The sequence below is a fragment of the Bos indicus genome, chromosome 2, assembly GCF_029378745.1.
Source record: "Bos indicus isolate NIAB-ARS_2022 breed Sahiwal x Tharparkar chromosome 2, NIAB-ARS_B.indTharparkar_mat_pri_1.0, whole genome shotgun sequence".
Lineage (NCBI taxonomy): Eukaryota > Metazoa > Chordata > Mammalia > Artiodactyla > Bovidae > Bos > Bos indicus.
Window position 1 is genome coordinate 43,421,851 of NC_091761.1, and position 21,461 is coordinate 43,443,311.

At 37.0% G+C, this 21,461-nt stretch overlaps 1 protein-coding gene across 1 annotated transcript in view; it reads right to left on the bottom strand.

The window, feature by feature from the left end:
• Nucleotides 1-1,049: 1,049 nt before the first annotated feature.
• Nucleotides 1,050-21,461, bottom strand: part of ARL6IP6 (ARF like GTPase 6 interacting protein 6) — a 41,725-nt gene continuing 21,313 nt past the window's right edge. The window contains exon 4 of the mRNA XM_019983309.2: nucleotides 1,050-2,486. Within this exon, the coding sequence (XP_019838868.2) occupies nucleotides 2,393-2,486 (94 nt within the window). The 3' untranslated portion in view covers nucleotides 1,050-2,392. The remainder of the gene's footprint in view (nucleotides 2,487-21,461) is intronic.

The window sequence follows — 21,461 nt, forward strand, 5'->3', positions numbered from 1 at the left end:
GATTAGAAATATAAAGAAAAAACACTTCAAGGGAAAATAAGTTTTCTGGCTGAACAGCCTTTATCAAAAAAGGGTCATAAAATGTCCACAGGCCTCCAAGGCCAGAAGATAATGTACACAACATTGTTTATGGGAAAGGTATGCAGAAAAAACCCTGGTTTCGATAAAGACAAAACAGATGTAATGTTTGGGCTGACTCTGCATGACTTTACATCTTTCATTTCCCTCTATGTACAAGTCAAGGTATAAAAGTTCCTTTTGAAAATAAAGTTATGGGCCTCGCTCACCAAAGCTTGGTCTCCCCGTGTCATTCTTTCTTTCCTTTTCTTTCTCTCTCTGTTCTTCTTTCAGGATGACTCCTTGGGACACAGGAGCTTTATTGGCTTTCTGTGTAAACCAAGGAAGATCAAGCCTCTTTCTCTCCCCTTTTACTTTCCTTATCGCTGACACCGTCATCCTGAGGGATTCCCTGGATCCTGCTGGGGCTGGACCCCGGCACCAGTCCAAAAGAAACAGAGCTCCAGAAGAAGTAGCTTAAGAGATACATACTGAATATTTATATGTATCCATATTATATATAGTATCTTATATTTACATGTAAATGGTCTACTAGATTTTTCTTAGTCATAAGACATAAAAATCAGGAAGAAGTTATCCAAATTTGAGGGTGTTGGGGAGTTTTTGGGGGCAGAGAGAAGAAAAACTGACTCTGTTAGTTGTACATTCCTTTGCAATAGAACAGTTGCTGGGGAAGGGAGCCAAGGTTGCTGGGGAAGGTAGAAGGAGAAGGGTTCGTGGGGTGGGGAAGAAGACAGGAAGCACTACTCTGCAAGGAATAATTAAGCCATGGGATATGTGTGTATGTGAGTGTGTGTGTGGAATAATTAAGCCATGGGATGTGTGTATGTGTGTGTAACATGTGTGCCTTACAAGAACACCCCCTTCCCCTATTAATCTAAACACTTTAGATAATTTAAATTAGAGAGAGCAGCATTTGGCATTTCCAATGAAAGGTTTTTGAATGGTAAAAAGAAAAAAAAGGTTAAGACTTTTAGAAACATTATTAAATCATTTACTCAGTAACAACAATTAGCAGGTAACATGAACAAATGTATATATTCATTTCCCATTTGGCCTGAATAAGCAGTGCTTATTACTAAATTTGCTACACAGTGCTATCCTAAGGCAGGTTTTCCTATGGCCAGGGAAAACAGTATTTTAAATAGTCCATCTTTCTAAAATTCAAGTGACTATTCCTAAGCAGGTATTTAGAAAGGAATTGGAACAATTAAGGCTTAATTAGAATGAGAACAAAAACAAAACACACAATTACAAAAGAACATTTAAATAGGAAAATAAGGAAACTATACATAAAAAATTATACATGTACACACATTGTATCAAAATACTTTGTTCTATTTTGGTAACCAAATTTTGGAGACTAAAAACAAACTAATTCAAGCATTCCTAAATATAAAAATGTCAAGTCTATATTTATTAAAAACAAGATAGTATTGGTTCTGTTGAAGTAACCACATATGCACCAAGATAAACATTTGGCATTGTGAAAATGGAAAGAGGGGACAGCTTTAAATTTCCTCAGTATTATCACTCCTTAAATACTTAAACTTTTTTCAGTTACTTTTCTGTTAAAAATAAGTTTACTTATTTTTAAATGTGAGGCCAATGTGCTTTTCTTAAAAAGACAAAATACTTATTACAAATGGAAGGTATTAGGTTTGCACCAGATAAAAAAATAACATTTACATTTGCCTAGATGCAACAATTTAAAAAGATACAAATTCAATATATAGTAGGAAAGTATGTAAAAAAAAAAACAAAAAAACAAAAAAACCCAAAGAACCATACCCCGTTAAAAAAATAAGTGCACCTTCTATTGATTATATATTGAAAACTAAATATTCTGATTTAAAAGTAGCTTCTACAAAATGTCAAAGTAGTAGGCATTGTTTGCTTTTCTAATACAATGAATAAATAAGAAATATTTCTATCTCAAAAGTACTATCAGTATTTCTTAGCAAAAATGTAGTATATACATGGAAAAGCGGGCTTTGATACAGGATGTTCTGCATCTAGGTTTCTGAGTTTGATTTCCATTAAAACGTTTTCTACAACTTATAAGGACAACACACACAAAAGTAAAAAGATGAGGTAAACATCTTATACTTTTAAGAACTACTTGAAACTGAATACTTATATATTCCCAATGCCTCGGCTCTAGAAAAAGTCCTCCATAATGATGATGATATGACTTATATCTGAACCACATAATGAGCAGCAACTTTCTTGGTCTTCTGAATAGGCAGTGATGTTCTGTTATTACAAAGTAATCATGACTAAGTTTTGTCCAGTACTTTGCTTCAGTGCAGGTTTACATGAGGCACCAAGCTACAGTAAGAGCAGCTACAATGCCATTCAAAATTGCCATACTGTAGCCCATGTGGAAGGAATGCCCGGTCATTTTCCTAGGGGGAGAAAAAAACAGATGAAAAAAGGAAAATGTTATTTGGAATAGCAAAGACACCATCAGTTTTTACTGAAAATGCTTACAACCTGGAAACACGTTTCCCAAACACTGTTTATACATTAACACACAAGTTAAAAAAGAATATTAGACAGCTGCAGGATTAGTAAAACTGTCTTGTTATCAAATATAATTTTTCAATTTCATTAACTGGAGTAAAATGCTGTTTGATCCCCGTAATTTCTTTACTGTGCTTCACAGTCACATGTACCATCACCTAATTCTAAAATATAAATCTTGTTACTAATATATTACAAGCATTTTTTTTTTATTTAAATTAACATTGGTTTCCCCACTCTCTTCTTACTGGTAATTTAAAATACATATTTTTTTCCAGTATTTGTCCTACTTGTACCATGTTTTCTTTAGATTACATGAAACTCTACTTTTTCTCTGAGCACTAAAAACAGCACTCGTCCATATGTAAATCATTAACAGATAATGTCTATTATAAACATTACAGTTTTCAACTTAATAGGTTACTTAATTTAGGTGGCTTTCAGTGGGTTCCCAAGTGTCAGTAAAGATGAGGTTTTATGATTACTATGAGGGCCAGCTAGCTCATGGGCACAGATTTCCCCTGACATTTGTTCCCTTAATCATTGAGCAATTTTACTTATTTTACTACATTTTCTTAACACTCTTTACACTAACTCTATTGCAGTAATACTCTTTGCTTATCCTAATAAGGATGAGACATGCTAAAAAGAATAGAAGGTAGTGTCCAGTTGGTGTCAAGAGGCAGAAAAGAATCTTCTCAGTGGATCAATCCAAATCAAGGACATAGAAGGAGGTATACTAGTAGTAGTAAGAATGTCAAGTTGTTAAGTATTAAATAATAAGGGTCCTGGACTGAGAGGGTTACCATGCCCCTTGTCCTCTTTAATAAGCACAAATCAAAGACAGGGAAGAATTTAGATAAAAATTAATATTTGAAGAGCATCTTATTATAATGATTCCAGTCCAGTAAAATCAGGAGCAAAGACTAAAGAATTTACACTTTTCGAAGAACAGCCCCTTTGCATTCACCTGGGACTACAGACGACTTGTAATCGACTTGTATTCTGACAGCCTCCTGTTCTGGTCCATGGGAGTTATTACTCTCTCCACTCAAACCTTCTCATCTGGGACTAGTTTAAGATGCTTCTCATTTGCTCATAAGGGCATTCTACCTAGCTGTATAACCTACTATTTGGTAAAATACAAGAGATAACACTAAATACTTTGCCCCTTTAAGAAAAAGAAATTCCTCTAACAAAAACTGGTGAACAGAAATCTAATTGTAACTGTCAACATTATCATTCATTGTAAAAACAAAACAAAACCTATCACTGACCTGAGAATATTTAAATTCACTCTAACAAAGTTAATCATGGAACAGAATTTCAGGACTTTATTGTTCTCTTTTACTAGTTTGAGACCCCACATTCCAATAAAAATAGAAAAATCTCTAAAGTACAGCTTATTAGACATTAGGAAATTATAATAACTACAATGCTGACATAATTGAATTTTACTGAGATGTACAAGCTCAAATGCTCAGTGGATCTCACAAACCAGTAAAACAATGAATTTTAATAACATTGAAGAAATACTCCAGAGCAGTGGTTCTTATTCTTTCTACCACCTCAGACATACCATGCTCCCACTGTGAACACTGTAGCGGTTGTCATGCATGTACTGCCAGGCAAGGGACTAAAAATATTTGAGCAATTTCTAGTTTAAAATTGCTTTTTAAATTCACATGATTTTCCTCCCTGAAAAAGATATACAGAACCCTTGGCAGGTTTTCTATGACCTACTTGTGACCTTTGAAGTCCTGTAAAAAAACTGAAGGTACTTTGATTCCCCTTTGTCAAATACTCCATAAGACGTTATGGAAAAACCTGAACAAACTTTTGACCAACCCAATATAATTAAAATTAACATGTGACTTCATTTAACATACTAATTCAAAAATTTAACACCTGGCTATTCATTTGACCATTTAAAAATAAATACAGAAACAAACAGAGACCTCAATGACAAAACCAGGATGTTTCCTAAAGTAAATGTTAGAATTCCTAACTGTGGATTTTATTATGCTGAGGTATAGTTCTATTCCACCACAATACATTTCTGAAATCAAAACGGAAATAAATGGGAAACATTTAATAAGAAAAAATACTAGAAAAAAAATATGGTTACAAAGCAAAGCTCATAATAATACAACTCTTTCTATATCCTAAAAGATTAGTTATAAGAAGGTACTATCTTGTTTTGATTCTAAAGAATTCCTTTCTAATAATAATCCTACAAAAACGAACTCATGTGAATCCTGTTAGTGGTTAAGAGTCTGAGAGAGAGTTTTGACGGCCAGCTTTGCCACTTTCAAGGGGTATGAAGCCAGAATTTGACCACTGAGCCTCAATTTCCCAAAATGGAAATACAAAGAAAGTCTACTCTTATAATAAAGTTACGAGAATCAGGTATCTGGCACATAACCAAATAATCAATAAATGTTAGCTGCTATCTACTATGGAAAAGAAAGCTTAGCTATAGATGAGATTCTGAAAAATTCTTTTGATCTTCTACTTCAATTCTTGCTTCTAAGTAAAACACCTAAATCTAGACCCAACCCAAATCAAAACAGAGGAACAGGAACATACAAGCAGACTCAAGAGGTGGAGGGAAGAAAGAGACTGAAGAACTACAGGTTTGTGTTTGTGTGTGCGTTTCTGCTTGGAATTACCCTCTTCCAAAAAGTTCATCATCACTTCTCCCTTTGTAATTCACAAGGGAACTCAAGACTTCCACTATTTAGATCTAGATTTTGTAGTCTGGAAATGTGCTTTCTAGCAATATAGTTATATTGATATCTAACAAACTTGTAAAGTGACTAAATCATGCAAGAACTATACCTTAATTATTTTCATTTATTCAGGAATGGAATACATTTCAAATTTAAGATTCAAGTTAATTCAATGATTCTGGCAATTTAACTTAGTCTTACTTTTGAACTACAAATTAAAGCACTGACTAAGCCACTACCATAAGTCTCAAATAAATTACCCTTATTTCAGAGAGAGACCAAACAGATTGGCAGCTCTTTTTTCATGTTTCGTATTGATTGCTTTTCCTCTAATCATGGTCTGGTTGACTCCTCTAACTGAAGGTCTGTGCTACACAGTGCTGTGCTTAGTCGCTCAGTCGTGTCCAACTCTTTGTAGTCCCATGGACTGGGGCTTTCCAGGCTCCTCTGTCCATGGGGATTCTCTAGCTAAGTATACTGGAGCAGGTTGCCATGCCCTCCTCTAGGGGACCTTTCCAACCGGATCGAACCCAGGTCTCCCTCATGGCAGGCCGATTCTTTACCGTCTGAGCCAATACTACACAGTAGTCTTCACTTTCTTGAAGTCTTCATTCATATACTATATTCATTCCTTTATTTCCTTTCCCTCACATATGTTCCACATTTCAGACATGCTTCTTATGATCGAACTCTTTCAATTTTCAACTTAATACAGTAACATCACTGCCAACCGATTTTTCTCTGAGCAGAAAGCTCTCTGCTTGCCAGTAAGAAACTATATTAAAGTCTTACATTAACAATCAACTGGCTATTTGTCTGTGTCTGACTGGCTCAATAGGAAACAGGATGACTAGTTGATACTAATCTATTCCTTCTTTACACATCTGAGCTGCCTTTTACTGCTCATTCTCTCCCTAGCCAAGAAATCTCTAATGCCAAAAAAATTTTAAGCTGTGTGAGCTCTGACTGGAGTAACTATCAGTTCTTTACCTGGAATCAGAAATTCTTAACCCAAGCCCAAAATCTGTAAGAAAATACTAAACCTCACCATATTTCAATCACTTGCAAAGCATTTCTCTCACATTTCTTTCAGAAACACAAAATGATACAACAAATTACTTGCACAAATTGCTGAGGAAGATGAAACTGTCAGTATTCCAATTAACTTTACCAGTGTTATTTAAGAAATAAGGGTTAGAATTTCAAAGAGAAAGCTTTCCTCCCTGAGGAAATGCTCTCATTAAGGAAAAAACAATATATATTACATTCACCCTTTATACTCTACAGTTCTGTTTTCTGTTGTTGGAGCAAGTCTTTTTCACTTTTTAAATTTTTTTTATTGGAGTTGATTTACAATGTTGTGTTAGTTTCTGCAGTACAGCAAAGTGAGTCAGTTATATATTTATACACATATATCCACTCTTTTAGATTCTATTCCTGCTGCTGCTGCTGCTAAGTCTCTTCAGTCGTGTCCGACTCTATGCAACCCCATAGACGTCAGCCCACCAGGCTCCCCCGTCCCTGGGATTCTCCAGGCAAGAACACTGGAGTGGGTTGCCATTTCCTTCTCTGATGCATGAAAGTGAAAGTGAAAAGTGAAAGTGAAGTCGCTCAGTCGTGTCCAACTCCTAGCGACCCCATGGACTGCAGCCCACCAGGCTCCTGCATCCATGGGATTTTCCAGGCAAGAGTACTGGAGTGGGGTGCCATTGCCTTCTCCAAATTCTGTTCCTATAGGTCATTAAACAGTATTGAAGAGTCTCCTGTGCTATACAGTAGGTTCTTACAGTAGTAGTGTGTATATGTCCCAGGTGGCGCTAGTGGTAAAGAACCTGCCTGCTAATGCAGGAGAGAGAAGGGAGCAGTTCAATCCCTGGGTTGGGAAAATTCCCTGGAGGAGGGCATGGCAACCCATTCCAGTATTCTTGCCTGGAGAATCCCATGGATAGAGGAGCCTGGAGGGCTACAGTCTATGGGGTTGCAAAGAGTCAGACACAACTGAATCTACTTAGCATAGCAAGCACATGCATGTCAGTCCCAATCTCCCAATTTATCCCTCCACCCCCTCTCCCCCTTGGTAACTGTATTTGTTTCCTATATCCGTGACTCAATTTCTGTTTTGTAAATAGGTTCATTTGTACCATGTGCTTATATTTCCCATATAAGCGGTATCATATGATACTTGTCTTTTTCCATCTGACTTACTTCACTAGGTATGATGGTGTCTAGGTCTATCCATGTCACTGGAAATGGCACTATTTCTTTCTATTTAATGGCTGAGTAATATATACTTACCACATCTTCTTTATCCAGTCCTCTGTCAATGGACATTTAGTTTGCTTCCATGTCCTGATTATCTAAATAGTGCTACAATGAACATGGTGATGCACGGATCTTTTTGAATCATGGTTTTCTCTAGATTTATGTCCAGGAATGGGACTGCTGGATCAGACGGTAGCTCTATTTTTAGTTTTAAAGAAACCTCCATAGTGTTTTCCATAGTAGCTGCACCAATTTATATTCCTACCAACGGTGTAGAAGGGTTCCCTTTTTTCCACACCATTCACAACATTTAATGTTTGTTGATTTTTTGATTATGGCCATTCTAACTAGTATAAGGTGATATACCTCACTGTAGTTTTGATTTGCATTTCTCTAGTAATTAGTGACGTTGAGCATCTTTTCATATGCCTTTTGACCAGCTGTATGTGTTCTTTAGCAAAATGTCTATCTGGATTTTCTGTCCACTTTTTGATTTTTTTTTTTTTTTTTGGATACTGAGATATATGGACTGTTTATATATTTTGAGATTAATCCCTTTTTGGTTGCTTTGTTTACAAATATTTTCTTCTATTCTGTGGGTTTTCATTTCCTTTATGGTTTCCTTTGCTGTGCAAAAGCTTTTCATTAGGTCCCATTTGTTCATTACTCTTGGAAGTGGATCAAAAAAGATCTTACTGCAATTTATGTCATAGAGTGTTCTGCCTATGTTTTCCTCTAAGAGTTTTATAGTATCCAGTCTTGTATTTAGGTCTTTAATCCACTGAGTTTATTTTTGTATATGGTGGTAGAGAATGTTCTAATTTCATTCTTTTATATGTATCTGTCCAGTTATCCCAGCACTGTTTACTGAGCGCACTGCTTTCGTCCACTGTATATTCTCGCCGCCTGTCATGGACTTGGGGACCGAGTGCATGGCTTTCCCTCTGCACTTCTATCCTGCTCCACTGATCTGTATTTCTGTGTTCTGTGGCACTATCATTTTGTTTTGATTAAAAGTTCTTTATTTTAAAATTTTCTTCTCTTTCCATTAAACTTCACCAAAATTTATAGCATGAGTTCTTTATACCAGGCAATATACATGGGAGACAAAGATGTGTCTAGTGACATAGTGTCCTAAGTGTTAAAGTTCTGCAGACAGCATTACTTAGAAGACGAAGGAGCTGTTTGGTTTGTAGAAGGGGAGAGATTTTAAGTTTAAAAGAACAGTCAGTACCTGAGCTAAAACTGAGTATGATGAAATCAGCATTCTAAACAAATAACAATATGTGCAGGGGCAACATGTAGAGAATGCAGGAAATGGTTAATAGTTCAGCATGGTGAGAGAAGGACTTGGAAAACTAACTCTCCTTCTACGGGGTGGAGGTAGGGGGGTTTAAACCTGGCTCCAATATTTATAGGACTACTTTAGCCTCCTTGAAAATCTAATTCCCATCTTTAAAGTAAGGTTAATAATTCCTCTCTTTAGTGCTCCTGTGAAGACTGAAAGAGATAATATTAACAAGTACTTGTTGCAGTGTCTTGAATGTACTGAGCACAAAATCATTAACCCAATAAATGTCAACCATTATTTTTCATGCTGGACTGGCTGGAGTTAATGAGAGAGAATGAAGAACTGAAGGTGAGGCCAGGTTTCCCACCTTACTGGCTAGATGAAACATCACTCACCATGATAGGGAACCCAAAATACTGGTTGATACAAGTGGAAAATTTTAGATGTGTTAAACTCCAAATACCTATGGGACACTGAAGTAAAAACTCCTAGTAAGCAACAGGAAATACAAATGAAAATTAAAAGGGAGGTTCTCAGAAGACAGACTCAAGATAGGCTAGACAGACTCAGAAGTCTATTTCTCAGAATAGTAGCTTATGAAAAGGGATTCCACAAGTGCCAAGTAGGGATCAGAAAGCTGGAAAGAAAAAACAAAACAAAACAGAAGGGAGCAGTGTCAGAGAAATTAAGAAAGAAAATCATTTTGAAAAAGAATATTAAACTTTCAAATAATGGGTTGAAAATGAATTTTAAATTTTGTAATTAAGAGTTCTGTGGTCAATTTAAGGAGAAAAAATTTTAGTCTAGGAGTGACTGCACAACATATGTGGTAGCAACTAAAGTTCACTGTGAAGCAGGGACTATCTCTTCTCTAGTCTTAAAAGATACTTAACTATGAAGAGATTTAGGCATGAAGATATTTTCTCTAACACAGGAGAAACTTGAATGTTTGTAGAATTAAGTTTGGGCAGGGAGAAGAACCCTTTATCCTCTGAGATACAAGGAAAAATGGTATGACGGAAGTGGATGTAAACTAAGTTTGTAATTAATTTCATGAAAGAGGGAGGAAGAAGCAAGAAGTTCCCTCACAATGACCTTTCATGAAACTGGAAGTGAGGTCCACTGAAAACTAAAATGCAAAGTATGTAGAATAAACACAGAAAAAAAATGGGACAGGGATGTAGGATAGATGGATGTGCTGCTAATCACTTCAGTTGTGTCTGGCTCTGTGTAACCCTATGGACTGTAGCCCGCCAGGCTCCTCTGTCCATGGGATTCTCTAGGCATGGATGGATAGTGCTAGCTAGTAAGATTCTAGTTCAGAATATGAAGGTTGTGAACTCAAGTTATTCAGATCTTAGTTTGGATGATTCATCTCTTAGTCTCTTCATCCTTTCTATATGGACCACAGCACTGGACCCATTTCAGAATGGATTTGAGGTCTTCTGCTGTTGCAACGTTTTGCTAGCTTTGTTGCAGGCTCTCTCCTACCTGACCTTCCTTTTACCTCTATAACTTTACAATTTTTCAGGGCAGGCACTTCATCCTTCCTTCTCTGCAAAGGCCTGGTAAAAGGAAGCTAGTTTTACTTATAGTTCCTAACAACTGTAACCAAGTTTTGATGTATTTACTTTGGCTTCCCATTTTAAAGTTTCTATTATAATTATTTTTCTTGCCAACAACTTATTTCTCCTAGTTGATTTCTTAATCCTGAAAAACACTTACTGTACCTGGTAAAAAAGTAACTTGTAGACTCACAATCTAAAAGAAGTGAGTAAAGTTAATACAACGGGTTTTTATAACTGTCTTATGTTGTTCTGTGTGTGTTTGCTCAGTCATGTCCGAATCTTTGCGACCCCATGGACTGTATCTTGTCAGGCTCCTCTGTCCATAGGATTTTCCAGGCAAGAATACTGGAGTGAGATGTCATTTCCTTCTCCAATAACTGTCTTACTTTGTTATAATTTTAAACATCCTCAAGCTGTAAGCTTTCTTGTTTGTTCAAATGGCCTTTAGAGGACCCTTTATCACTACTTTATCATCATTTATTCACTAAAACTTAGATGTTCAGTAAAAGTTAACGCATTTACCATTTAAGTGTGAAGGAATTACTATGGGCTTCCCTTGCGGCTCAGTTGGGAAAGAATCCACCTGCAATAAGGGAGACCTAGGATCAATCCCTGGGTTGGGAAGACCTCCTGGAGAAGGGAAAGGCTACTCACTTCAGTATTCTATCCATGGGGAAGTAATTATTATAAATTACTTCCATTTTATTATTATTATATTATTATATTTTATTATATATTATATTATTATATTTTTATTATTATTATAAATTACCCCATTTTATAATGGGGTTTTAAAAAAAGTGTGTCATATCCTGACATCTATAAAACTAAGCTGAACAGACAAGCCCACTTGATCTTACAAACATATATGTGTGTGTATATACATATATTTCTTAGATCTTTAGAAACTTTATAAGTAATGTCTAATTTCAGAGTGGTCCTCTAAGGAAGGCTTAGCAAACTAGGACACACCTGTCCTGCCACCTGTTTCTTTTTATTGGAAAATAGTCTCACTCATTCCTTTATGTACTGTCTTTGGCTGCTTTGGTGCTACAGTGGCAGAGCTGAAGAGTTGTGACAGGGACCACATGGCCCACAAAGCCAAAATACCACTTGGTCCTTTACAGAAAAGTCTGCCAACTTTTGTCATAAAGGCTTCCTATTCAAAGTATAATCCATAGATTAGCAATATATTAGCCTTGCCTGGGAATTCCAGGCAAGGCTAATTCTGAAATAGAGAATTCTGAACACAGAATTTCAGAATGTACCCCGACATACTGAATCAAAATCTCTTCAGCCAGAACCTCTAGTGACTCTAAAAACCTCAAAGTAAATACTATTACTATTAGGAAATATATAAATTAGCAAAGAGATTTCCTAAGAGATTATCACTTCAGAAATCTATCCCACTTCAAAAATCTATCCCAATTGCTTTACACTTGAAAGCTTCAAAGTTACTACAGTTTTAAACAAAAAAATACATAAGTTGAACAATGATAAAACGTATTTGTTTCACTTTATCATTATGTTCCTAAAACAGATTTTGACTTCTTTAGAATGTTATAGGACAGATAACTCGAATAAGAAATCAGGTAAGAAACTATGCAGAAGTTAAAAAAAAATTCTCCCATTTGTCCCTCTCTTGTTTTTGTGTATATTTACATTGCTAAGACAGTGGCTACACATTGGATGCATTGTACAACTGTGTATGCATATATACATTTGTATTTCTTTTGCCTTTAAAAAAAATACATTTTGAAGTAATCTGTCAGGAGAAAATACAGCAAAATATTTTTAGAATGAAGTGCCAGAGAATAAGACTAAAACTATCATATTAGCTAGTTTACCAGATTGTAAGTCTAACCCCTCAAGAAAATTAGAGACACCAAGGGAACATTTCATGCAAAGATGGGCACAATAAAGGACAGAAATGGTATGGACCTAACAGAAGCAGAAGATATTAAGAAGAGGTGGCAAGAATACACAGAAGAACTGTACAAAAAAGATCTTTGAGACTCAGATAATCACGATGGTGTGATCACTCACCTAGAGCCAGACATCCTGGAATGTGAAGTCAAGTGGGCCTCAGGAACCATCACTACGAACAAAGCTAGTGGAGGTGATGGAATTCCAGTTGAGCTATTTCAAATCCTAAAAGACGATGCTGTGAAACTGTGGTACTCAACATGCCAGCAATTTGGAAAACTCAGCAGTGGCCACAGGACTGGAAAAAGTCAGTTTTCATTCCAATCCCAAAGAAAGGCAATGCCAAAGAATGTTCAAACTACCGCACAATTGCACTCATCTCACACGCTAGTAAAGTAATTCTCAAAATTCTCCAAGCCAGGCTTCAACAGTACATGAACTGTGAACTTCCTGATGTTCAAGCTAGATTTAGAAAAGGCAGAGGAACAAGAGATCAAACTGCCAACATTCGCTGGATCACCGAAAAAGCAAGAGAGTTTCAGAAAAACATCTATTTCTGCTTTATTGACTATGCCAAAGCCTTTGACTGTGTGGATCACCACAAACTGTGGAAAATCCTGAAAGAGACGGGAAAACCAGACCACCTGACCTGCCTTTTGAGAAATCTGTATGCAGGTCAGGAAACAACAGTTAGAACTAGACATGGAACAACAGACTGGTTCCAAATAGGAAAAGCAGTACGTCAAAGCTGTATATTGTCACCTTGCTTATTTAACTTATATGCAGCGTACATCATGAGAAATGCTGGGCTGGATGAAGCACAAGCTGGAATCAAGATTGCCAGGAGAAATGTCAAAAACCTCAGATATACAGATGACACCACCCTTATGGGAGAAAGTGAAGAACTAAAGAGCCTCTTGATGTCACAAAGTGAAAGTGGAGAGTGAAAAAGTTGGCTTAAAGCTCAACCTTCAGAAAACAATGATCATGGCATCTGGTCCCATCACTTCATGGCAAACAGATGGAGAAACAGTGGAACAGTGGCTGACTTTATTTTTTTGAGCTCCAAAATCACTGCAGATGGTGACTGCAGCCATGAAACTAAAAGACACGTACTCCTTGGAAGTACAGTTATCACCAACCTAGACAGCATATTAAAAAGCAGAGGCATTACTTTGCCAACAAAGGTCCGTCTAGCCAAGGCTATGGTTTTTCCAGTGGTCATATATGGATGTGAGAGTTGGACTATAAAGAAAGCTGAGCGTCAAAGAATTGATGCTTTTGAACTGTGGTCCTGGAGAAGACTCTTGAGAGTCCCTTTGACTGCAAGGAGATCCAACCAGTCCATCCTAAAGGAGATCAGTCCTGAATGTTCATTGGAAAGACTGATGTTGAAGCTGCAACTCCAGTACTTTGGCCACCTGAGGCAAAGAGCTGACTCATTTGAAAAGACCGTGATGCTGGGAAAGACTGAAGGCAAGAGGAGAAGGGGATGATAGAGGATGAGATGGTTGCATGGCATCACTGACTCAATGGACACGAGTTTGAGTAAACTGTGGGAGGTGGTGATGACAGGGAGGCCTGGCGTGCTGCAGTCCATGGGGTCGCAGAGTCAGACACGACTGAGCAACTGAACTGAAGTGAACTGAAGGTGCAGTTATATTTGGGGGGAATGATGTATTTCAAGTGCATACACCACACCATATACACACATATGTATGTCTAGAGTCATATGGTTTTAGTAATCAAGATTACAAGTACAGAAATAATTATTAAAAAATATGTTCTATATGATTATACTTGTATAAAAACAGAAATATTTACATATGTATAGTTTTTTTTAAATCTGAAGTATAATCTGCAGTCTGTTCACACTAGTTAATTCAGCATTATTCAAAATAAGATTCTGCAGCCATTAACTAAGTTATACAATTCTGTGCTACATGTATTAATTCTATAATCATAAAAATATCAATAAAAAGAAATTTTACATCAGTCACTCTCCTAACAAATAAATTTCTCAATTACGATTTGAAATAGAAATGCTATTAAAATATAAAAGCATTAGAAATATGACTGTGCACTGACTTCAAGGTTTAACAATAATCCTGAGCTAAGGATCATCTTGAAAAACATTTACTTAAAAGATGCTTAAGGTAAGGAAAAAATATAAATATATATATATATATATATATACACACACACACACACACATAATGTTGAGCTATAATGCATCATTCTTAAAAATACATGGGCTTCTGAGGTGGTGCTAGTGGTAAAGAACCTGTCTGCCAGTGCAGGGAATATAAGAGGCATGTTCTATCCCTGGGTTGGAAAGATCCCCTGAAAAGAGGGCATGGCAACCCACTCCAGTATTCTAGCCTGGAGAATCCCATGGACAGAGAAGCCATTTTGAGCTTTTACTCCATTGCCTCTTCGGCCTGGTAATTAGGCTAAAGATGCGCATTATGAGTAAGTATCAGTTATAAAGTAGCCACCATTTTAATGAAGCAAGTTGGTTTATCAATCTACACAATGGTAGACTATGTTATAGAATTCAAAATATCAACCTTAAGCAGCTCATTTTTAAAAAAGGATTTTCTTTTTCCTTAGTTTCCCAGCTATACTGCCAACTTCTCTAGTCCTTATGATCTCTTATAATCTATGCCTCATCTAGAATTTTACCAACTAGAAATTTTAATTGAATCACAACCTATGTTTTGCTGCTGTGATATTAACTAACGTAATAACGTACAGGCACTGAAAGATCCTAACAATGAGCGGAGTTCTTTAACATGCAATTAAAATGTGTGCATTTAAGTTATTTCTCATTGTATTAGTTTCCTGAAAATTAAAGAGAAATAAATGTATATCTGGTTGGATGAAATTGCATACTAACTTACAGTCTAGTTTACTTATATATAGCAATCTGTTGTTACTGTTTAACTGCTAAGTCCTGTCCCACGCTTTTGTGACCCCAAGAATTGTAGCCCACGTGGTTCCTCTGTTCATGGAATTTCCCAGGCAAGAATACTGGAGTGAGGTGCCAGGTTGCCATTTCCTTCTCCAGGGATCTTCTCAACCTAGGGATGGAACCTGCGTCTCCTACATTAGTAGCAGATTCTTTATCACTGAGCCGGCAGGAAAGCCATATAGCAGTTTACTTGATTGCAAATGGAACTAAACATGTTAACTATATTCATCAGTGTACAGAGGTAGAAAAATGCCTAAGGACATCTATCTGTCCTAGATACTGTCCTTAGTTAGACAAAGTCCTTATTTGTTAGAAAGTTAGGCCAAACAGTATTAAAAACAATGGGATTCCCAAGACTTTGGATTTCATAAGTCAGTTTAAAAATAACACCATGTTTTGTTGACAAACTTGTTTTGCCAAGAACAAGGTTTAAAAACCACTACCATGTACTATTAGCATTATTTAATACAAGAAAGAGCATATTATTATCAAAAGAACAGAAAGGGGAAAAAATTTAAAGAATAAAAATCTAAAGATAAATAACAATTACTCAAGAAAAGATAATTTGCAACCAGTGGTAGGCCACAGTCAGACATCCAGCTTGAATTAAGGAAAGGAAAGAAAAGCTCTGGGACTATATCAGATTTATCATCTGATGTACCTGTTGCTTTACCTAGTAAACATACTTATTGCCTATGAGTGTAGATATCACTGCTTTCAATCCCATTTTGGAGAGGAGGAAATTAAGGTTCAGAGATACCAAATGACTTGCTCAAAAGTTCTTCTGAGTAGTATATGGTATAGCCTGCATTTGGAAGTTGCTTCCTGACTTATAAGCTCTTTATAACATACCAGGCTGACTCATAATTTATGAAGATTGTTGAACACATATAAAGGGTTCCAAGTACAACATTACCAAGTGCTATCTCTTAAGTATTTCTTATCCATGCTATTCTGTGCATATGGACACCCATGTCTGTTCAGCAACCCATACATAACACATTGTAAATCTGTGTAAGCAAAAGCCATAGCAAATAGGTGCAAAGCAAACAGCAGCTATATTCCTTTATGAAAGTAACAAAGAAACCAAGAATATTTAATATGATTTCTTATAGGATTTTGTTACATCTATTTAAGTCTCCATTTAGAATTTTAATGGAATACAGAAGACATGTATATCTTCTAACCCTTCAAGAAGCCTCTGTGCAATGCCATCAATATATTCATTAATAGTGACAGCTTTACAACTGATGGCTCCAAACAGTCCCTAGAATGAAGATAATGAATAATGAAATGATAGATAATGAAACTTCATGATACTCAAATAGCAAGGCCAAGTTCTTGATCTATCTCTTTTGTCAGTAGCTTCTCTCCAACTGCAATTAGCCATCTGACATCTGTTTCATTAGTCCATGGCAATAAAGAATATCTGATCTCACAAAGCGGCAACTCTCCAAAGTCTGTATAAAACAGTCACACTATCAATTTGTTGTGTTCAATGTTAAATCTTGTGTGCTTGGAAAAGAAACTTCTAATTTAAATACTAAATCACCTACTTGTCTTGATCTTCAAGACTTTTATTACTGATCAAGAACTCATAACCTCATTTCTATTATGATTTTACTATTTTGTTTGTACTATATCTTAACCTGTAAGAAAAATAATGGCCCCAGTATTAAGAACAAGAACTTAGAGAAAACCCTTTCACATACAAATGTAATGGAGATTTAAATATTTCAGCATCTGACTACATCCAGAACATTACACATGAAATAACATGTGAGATGCGTTTTCATTCTGTAAAAGTTACCAAAAACAGTTTATCAAAAAGCAATTCAAATGAAGATCAACTGTTCACTTTTCTTTCTTACTTGTAATTTACTCTGCAAATACCAAATACCATTGCAACACAATTAAAAAAAAAAAAAAAGACTGTACAGAAATGTTTAAATTGAATTAAAAGCATGTGTTTGTTTTTAGAAACACATTAGAAATTGAGTGTCCTAATATTCACAAATATCATTTGTGGTTGGAAGAAGCAGAAAGGTGGATAACTCAGAGTGATCCAGACAAAAAATCCAACAGTACCCGGAAGACAGTAGTTTGTAAATTCAGTACAGATTGCCAATCAAATTCTATATATTTTAACATTTTAGGAAATGCAGATGTGACCATTTGAGAGGCATCTAAAGTACAAATGAAACAAAATGGAGGGGGAAGGGAACAACCTTTAAAACAATGATATGGCCATGCTGCTGCTGCTAAGTCACTTCAGTCGTGTCCGACTCTGTGTGACCCCATAGACGGAAGCCCACCAGGCTCCCCCGTCCCCGGGATTCTCCAGGCAAGAACACTGGAGTGGGTTGCCATTTCCTTCTCCAATGCATGAAAGTGAAAAGTGAAAGTGAAGTCGCTCAGTCATGTCTGACCCTCAGCGACCCCATGGACTGCAGCCTTCCAGGCTCCTCCGTCCATGGGATTTTCCAGGCAAGAGTACTGGAGTGGGGTGCCATTGGCCATAGGACATGACAAAAACTGGTTAGAATCAACTAGGTCCAAGATGGCAGAAAATTGAACCTCATCATATGCTCCCTGTAATACCTTAGTATCTAAATGATGCACCCACCAGCCCCATGACAGTTCTAGGCTAACCATAAAAGTTCAAGAAGTAGGTGGTGGCTTAATCCTGAAGCTTCTGCCCCTTCCCCAAATTAATTGGGATAATCCTCCCACTCATTAGCCTATGAAATTACCCAGCCCATAAAAAATAACCACACCATATGTCAAGGCTCTCTCACCTTCTGAGACGGCCCATATTCTGTGGAGTGGTGCTGTTGTTCAGTAACTAAGTCATGTCTGACTCCTTGCAACTTTATGGACTGTAGCAGGCCAGGCTCCCCTGTTCTTCACCATCTCCCAGAGTTCGCTCAGATTTACGTCCATTGAGTCAGTGATGCTCTTTAAGCATCTCATCTTCTGCTGACCCCTTCTTTTGCTCCCCTCATAGCTTAGTTGGTAAAGAATCCACCTGCAATTAGGAGACCCCAGTTCAATTCCTGGGTGGGGAAGATCCTCTGGAGAAGGGATAAGCTACCCACTCCAGTATTCCTGGGCTTCCCTTGTGGCTCAGCTGGTAAAGAATCTGCCTGGAATGCAGGAGACATGGGTTCCATCCCTGAGTTGGGAAGATCCCCTGGAGAAGGGAAAGGCTACCCACTCCAGTATTCTGGCCTGGAGAACTCCATGGACAGTCACAAAGAGTCAGACATGACTGAGCGACTTTCACCTACTTACTCTTTTGCTTTCAGTCTTTTCTAGCATCAGGGTCTTTTCTAATGAATTGGCTGTTCACATCAGGTGGCCAAAGTACTGGAGCTTCAGCATCAGTCCTTCCAATGAATATTCAGGGGTGATTTCCTTTAGGATAGACTGGGTTGAACTCCTTGCAGTCCAAGGGACTCTCAAGAGTCTTCTCCAGCACCACAATTCAGAAGCATCAATTCTTTGGTGCTGAGCCTTCTTTACGGTCCAATTCTCACATCCATACATGACTACTGAGAAAACCATAGCTTTGAGAGTACATACCTTTGTCAACAAAGTAATGTCTCTGCTTTTTAATATACTGTCTAGGTTCATCATAGCTTTCCTGCCAAGGGGTAAGCATCTTCTAATTTCATGGCTGTACTCGCTGTCTACAAGTCTGGTAAGTGTGTTTTTCTCTAAGTACATCCAGTTTTTAACCCATTATTTTGTCTCCAAATTCTTTCATGATGAAGCAAGAACCTTAAATTCACTGGCAACACAAACACTGCCTTTAAGTTGAGTTATAACAAAAATATAATATTTTGCTTATTTCTGATAATTAAAAATGGCTACTTGAGTAATAATTTTCACTCAAATTTTGGGCTTAGGTCTCCTTTAAAAGCTGTCTAAGAAAACTTACAGTGATGTCTATTTTTTGTTTTAACAAATATTCCCATATCCTTAGAAACTTTAAATATAAGCATTAGTTTTTCCTCCTTGGAAATAAGTCTCTGGGTATTTCCAGAACAAAATAATAGTGCTATCCCTATAATGCTAACACCTTGGCTCAAATGTTAAAGGAATGATGCTGTTAAATTGGAACTCTAACCTAAATAAGATCAAACAAGAGCACACTAGCAGTTAAGACTTCTGTCTATCAACTGAAATTAAACAACACCTTTACTTCTTAAAGAATACTGGACCTTAAAAAAAAATACTCGCCCTTAACCTCTGACTCTATGTAAAAGTCCTATTAGCCAGACAAACTTAATGACTTTTTAAAATATATTTTTCATCACTTTTATTGCAAATTTTGACTCAATTAAAAAACTAATGAGCTATCTACATTGTGTTTTTTGCTAGACCCATCACATACATTATCGTTTCCCAACTAAATTTATTTATAGATTATAAACTAACATTTTAACCCTAGACAGGACCTATGATAATCACTGAGTTATCTAACAAGCTGATAACTATAAATCTGCAGCCACATCAACAGTGGAAACAGTGGGAGACTTTATTTTCTCGGGGTCCAAAATCATCACAGATGGTGACTGCAGCCTTGAGTTAAAAAACACTTGCTCCTTGGAAGAAAAGCTATGACAAACCTAGACAGCATATTAAAAAGCAGAGATATTACTTTGCCAACAAAGGTCCGTCTAGTTAAAGCTATGGTTTTTCTAGTAGTCATGTATGGATGTTGAGAGTTAGACCATAAAGAAAGCTGAGCAATGAAGAATTGATGCTTTTGAACTGTGGTGTTTGAAGGCAGGAGGAGAAGGGGATGACAGATGATGAGTTGGTTGGATGGCATCACTGACTCAATGGACATGGGTTTGAGCAAAATCCAGTAGTTGTTGATGGACAGGGAAGCCTGGTGTGCTGCAGTCCATGGGGTCACAAAGAGTTGGACACTACTGAGGGACTGAACTGAACTGAGATGGCATTTGTGCACAGGTAATGTGAAATGAGAAAAGAAATGAGAAAAGGAGAAAAGGAAAGATAAGCATCTGAATGCAGAGTTCCAAAGAATAGCAAGAAGATAAGAAAGCCTTCCTCAGCAATCAATGCAAAGAAATAGAGGAAAACAACAAAATGGGAAAGACTAGAGATCTCTTCAAGAAAATCAGAGATACCAAGGGGACATTTCATGCAAAGATGGACTCGATAAAGGACAGAAATGGTATGGACCTAACAGAAGAAGAGGATATTAAGAAGAGGTGGCAAGAATACAAAGAAGAACTGTACAAAAAAGATCTTCAGGACCCAGATAATCACAATGGTGTGATCACTCACCTAGAGCCAGACATCCTGGAATGTGAGGTCAAGTGGGCCTCAGGAACCATCACTACGAACAAAGCTAGTGGAGGTGATGGAATTCCAGTTAAGCTATTTCGAATCCTGAAAGATGATGCTGGGAAAGTGCTGCACTCAATATGCCAGCAAATTTGGAAAACTCAGCAGTGGCCACAGGACTGGAAAAGGTCCGTTTTCATTCCAATCCCAAAGAAAGGCAATGCCAAAGAATGCTCAAACTACCACACAATTGCACTCATCTCACGCGCTAATAAAGTAATGCTCAAAATTCTCCAAGCCAGGCTTCAGCAATACATGAACCGTGAACTTCCTGATGTTCAAGCTGGTTTTAGAAAAGGCAGAAAAACCAGAGATCAAATTGCCAACATCTGCTGGATCATCGAAAAAGCAAGAGAGTTCCAGAAAAACATCTATTTCTGCTTTATTGACTATGCCAAAGCCTTTGACTATGTGGATCACAATAAACAGTAGAAAATTCTGAAAGAGATGGGAATACCAGACCACCTGACCTGCCTCTTGAGAAATCCGTACGCAGGTCAGGAAGCAACACTTAGAACTGGACATGGAACAACAGATGGGTTCCTAATAGGAAAAGGAGTACGTCAAGGCTATATATTATCACCCTGCTTATTTAACTTATATGCAGAATACATCATGAGAAACACTGGACTAGAAGAAACACAAGCTGGAATCCAGATTGCCGGGAGAAATATCAATAACCTCAGATATGCAGATGACACCACCCTTATGGCAGAAAGTGA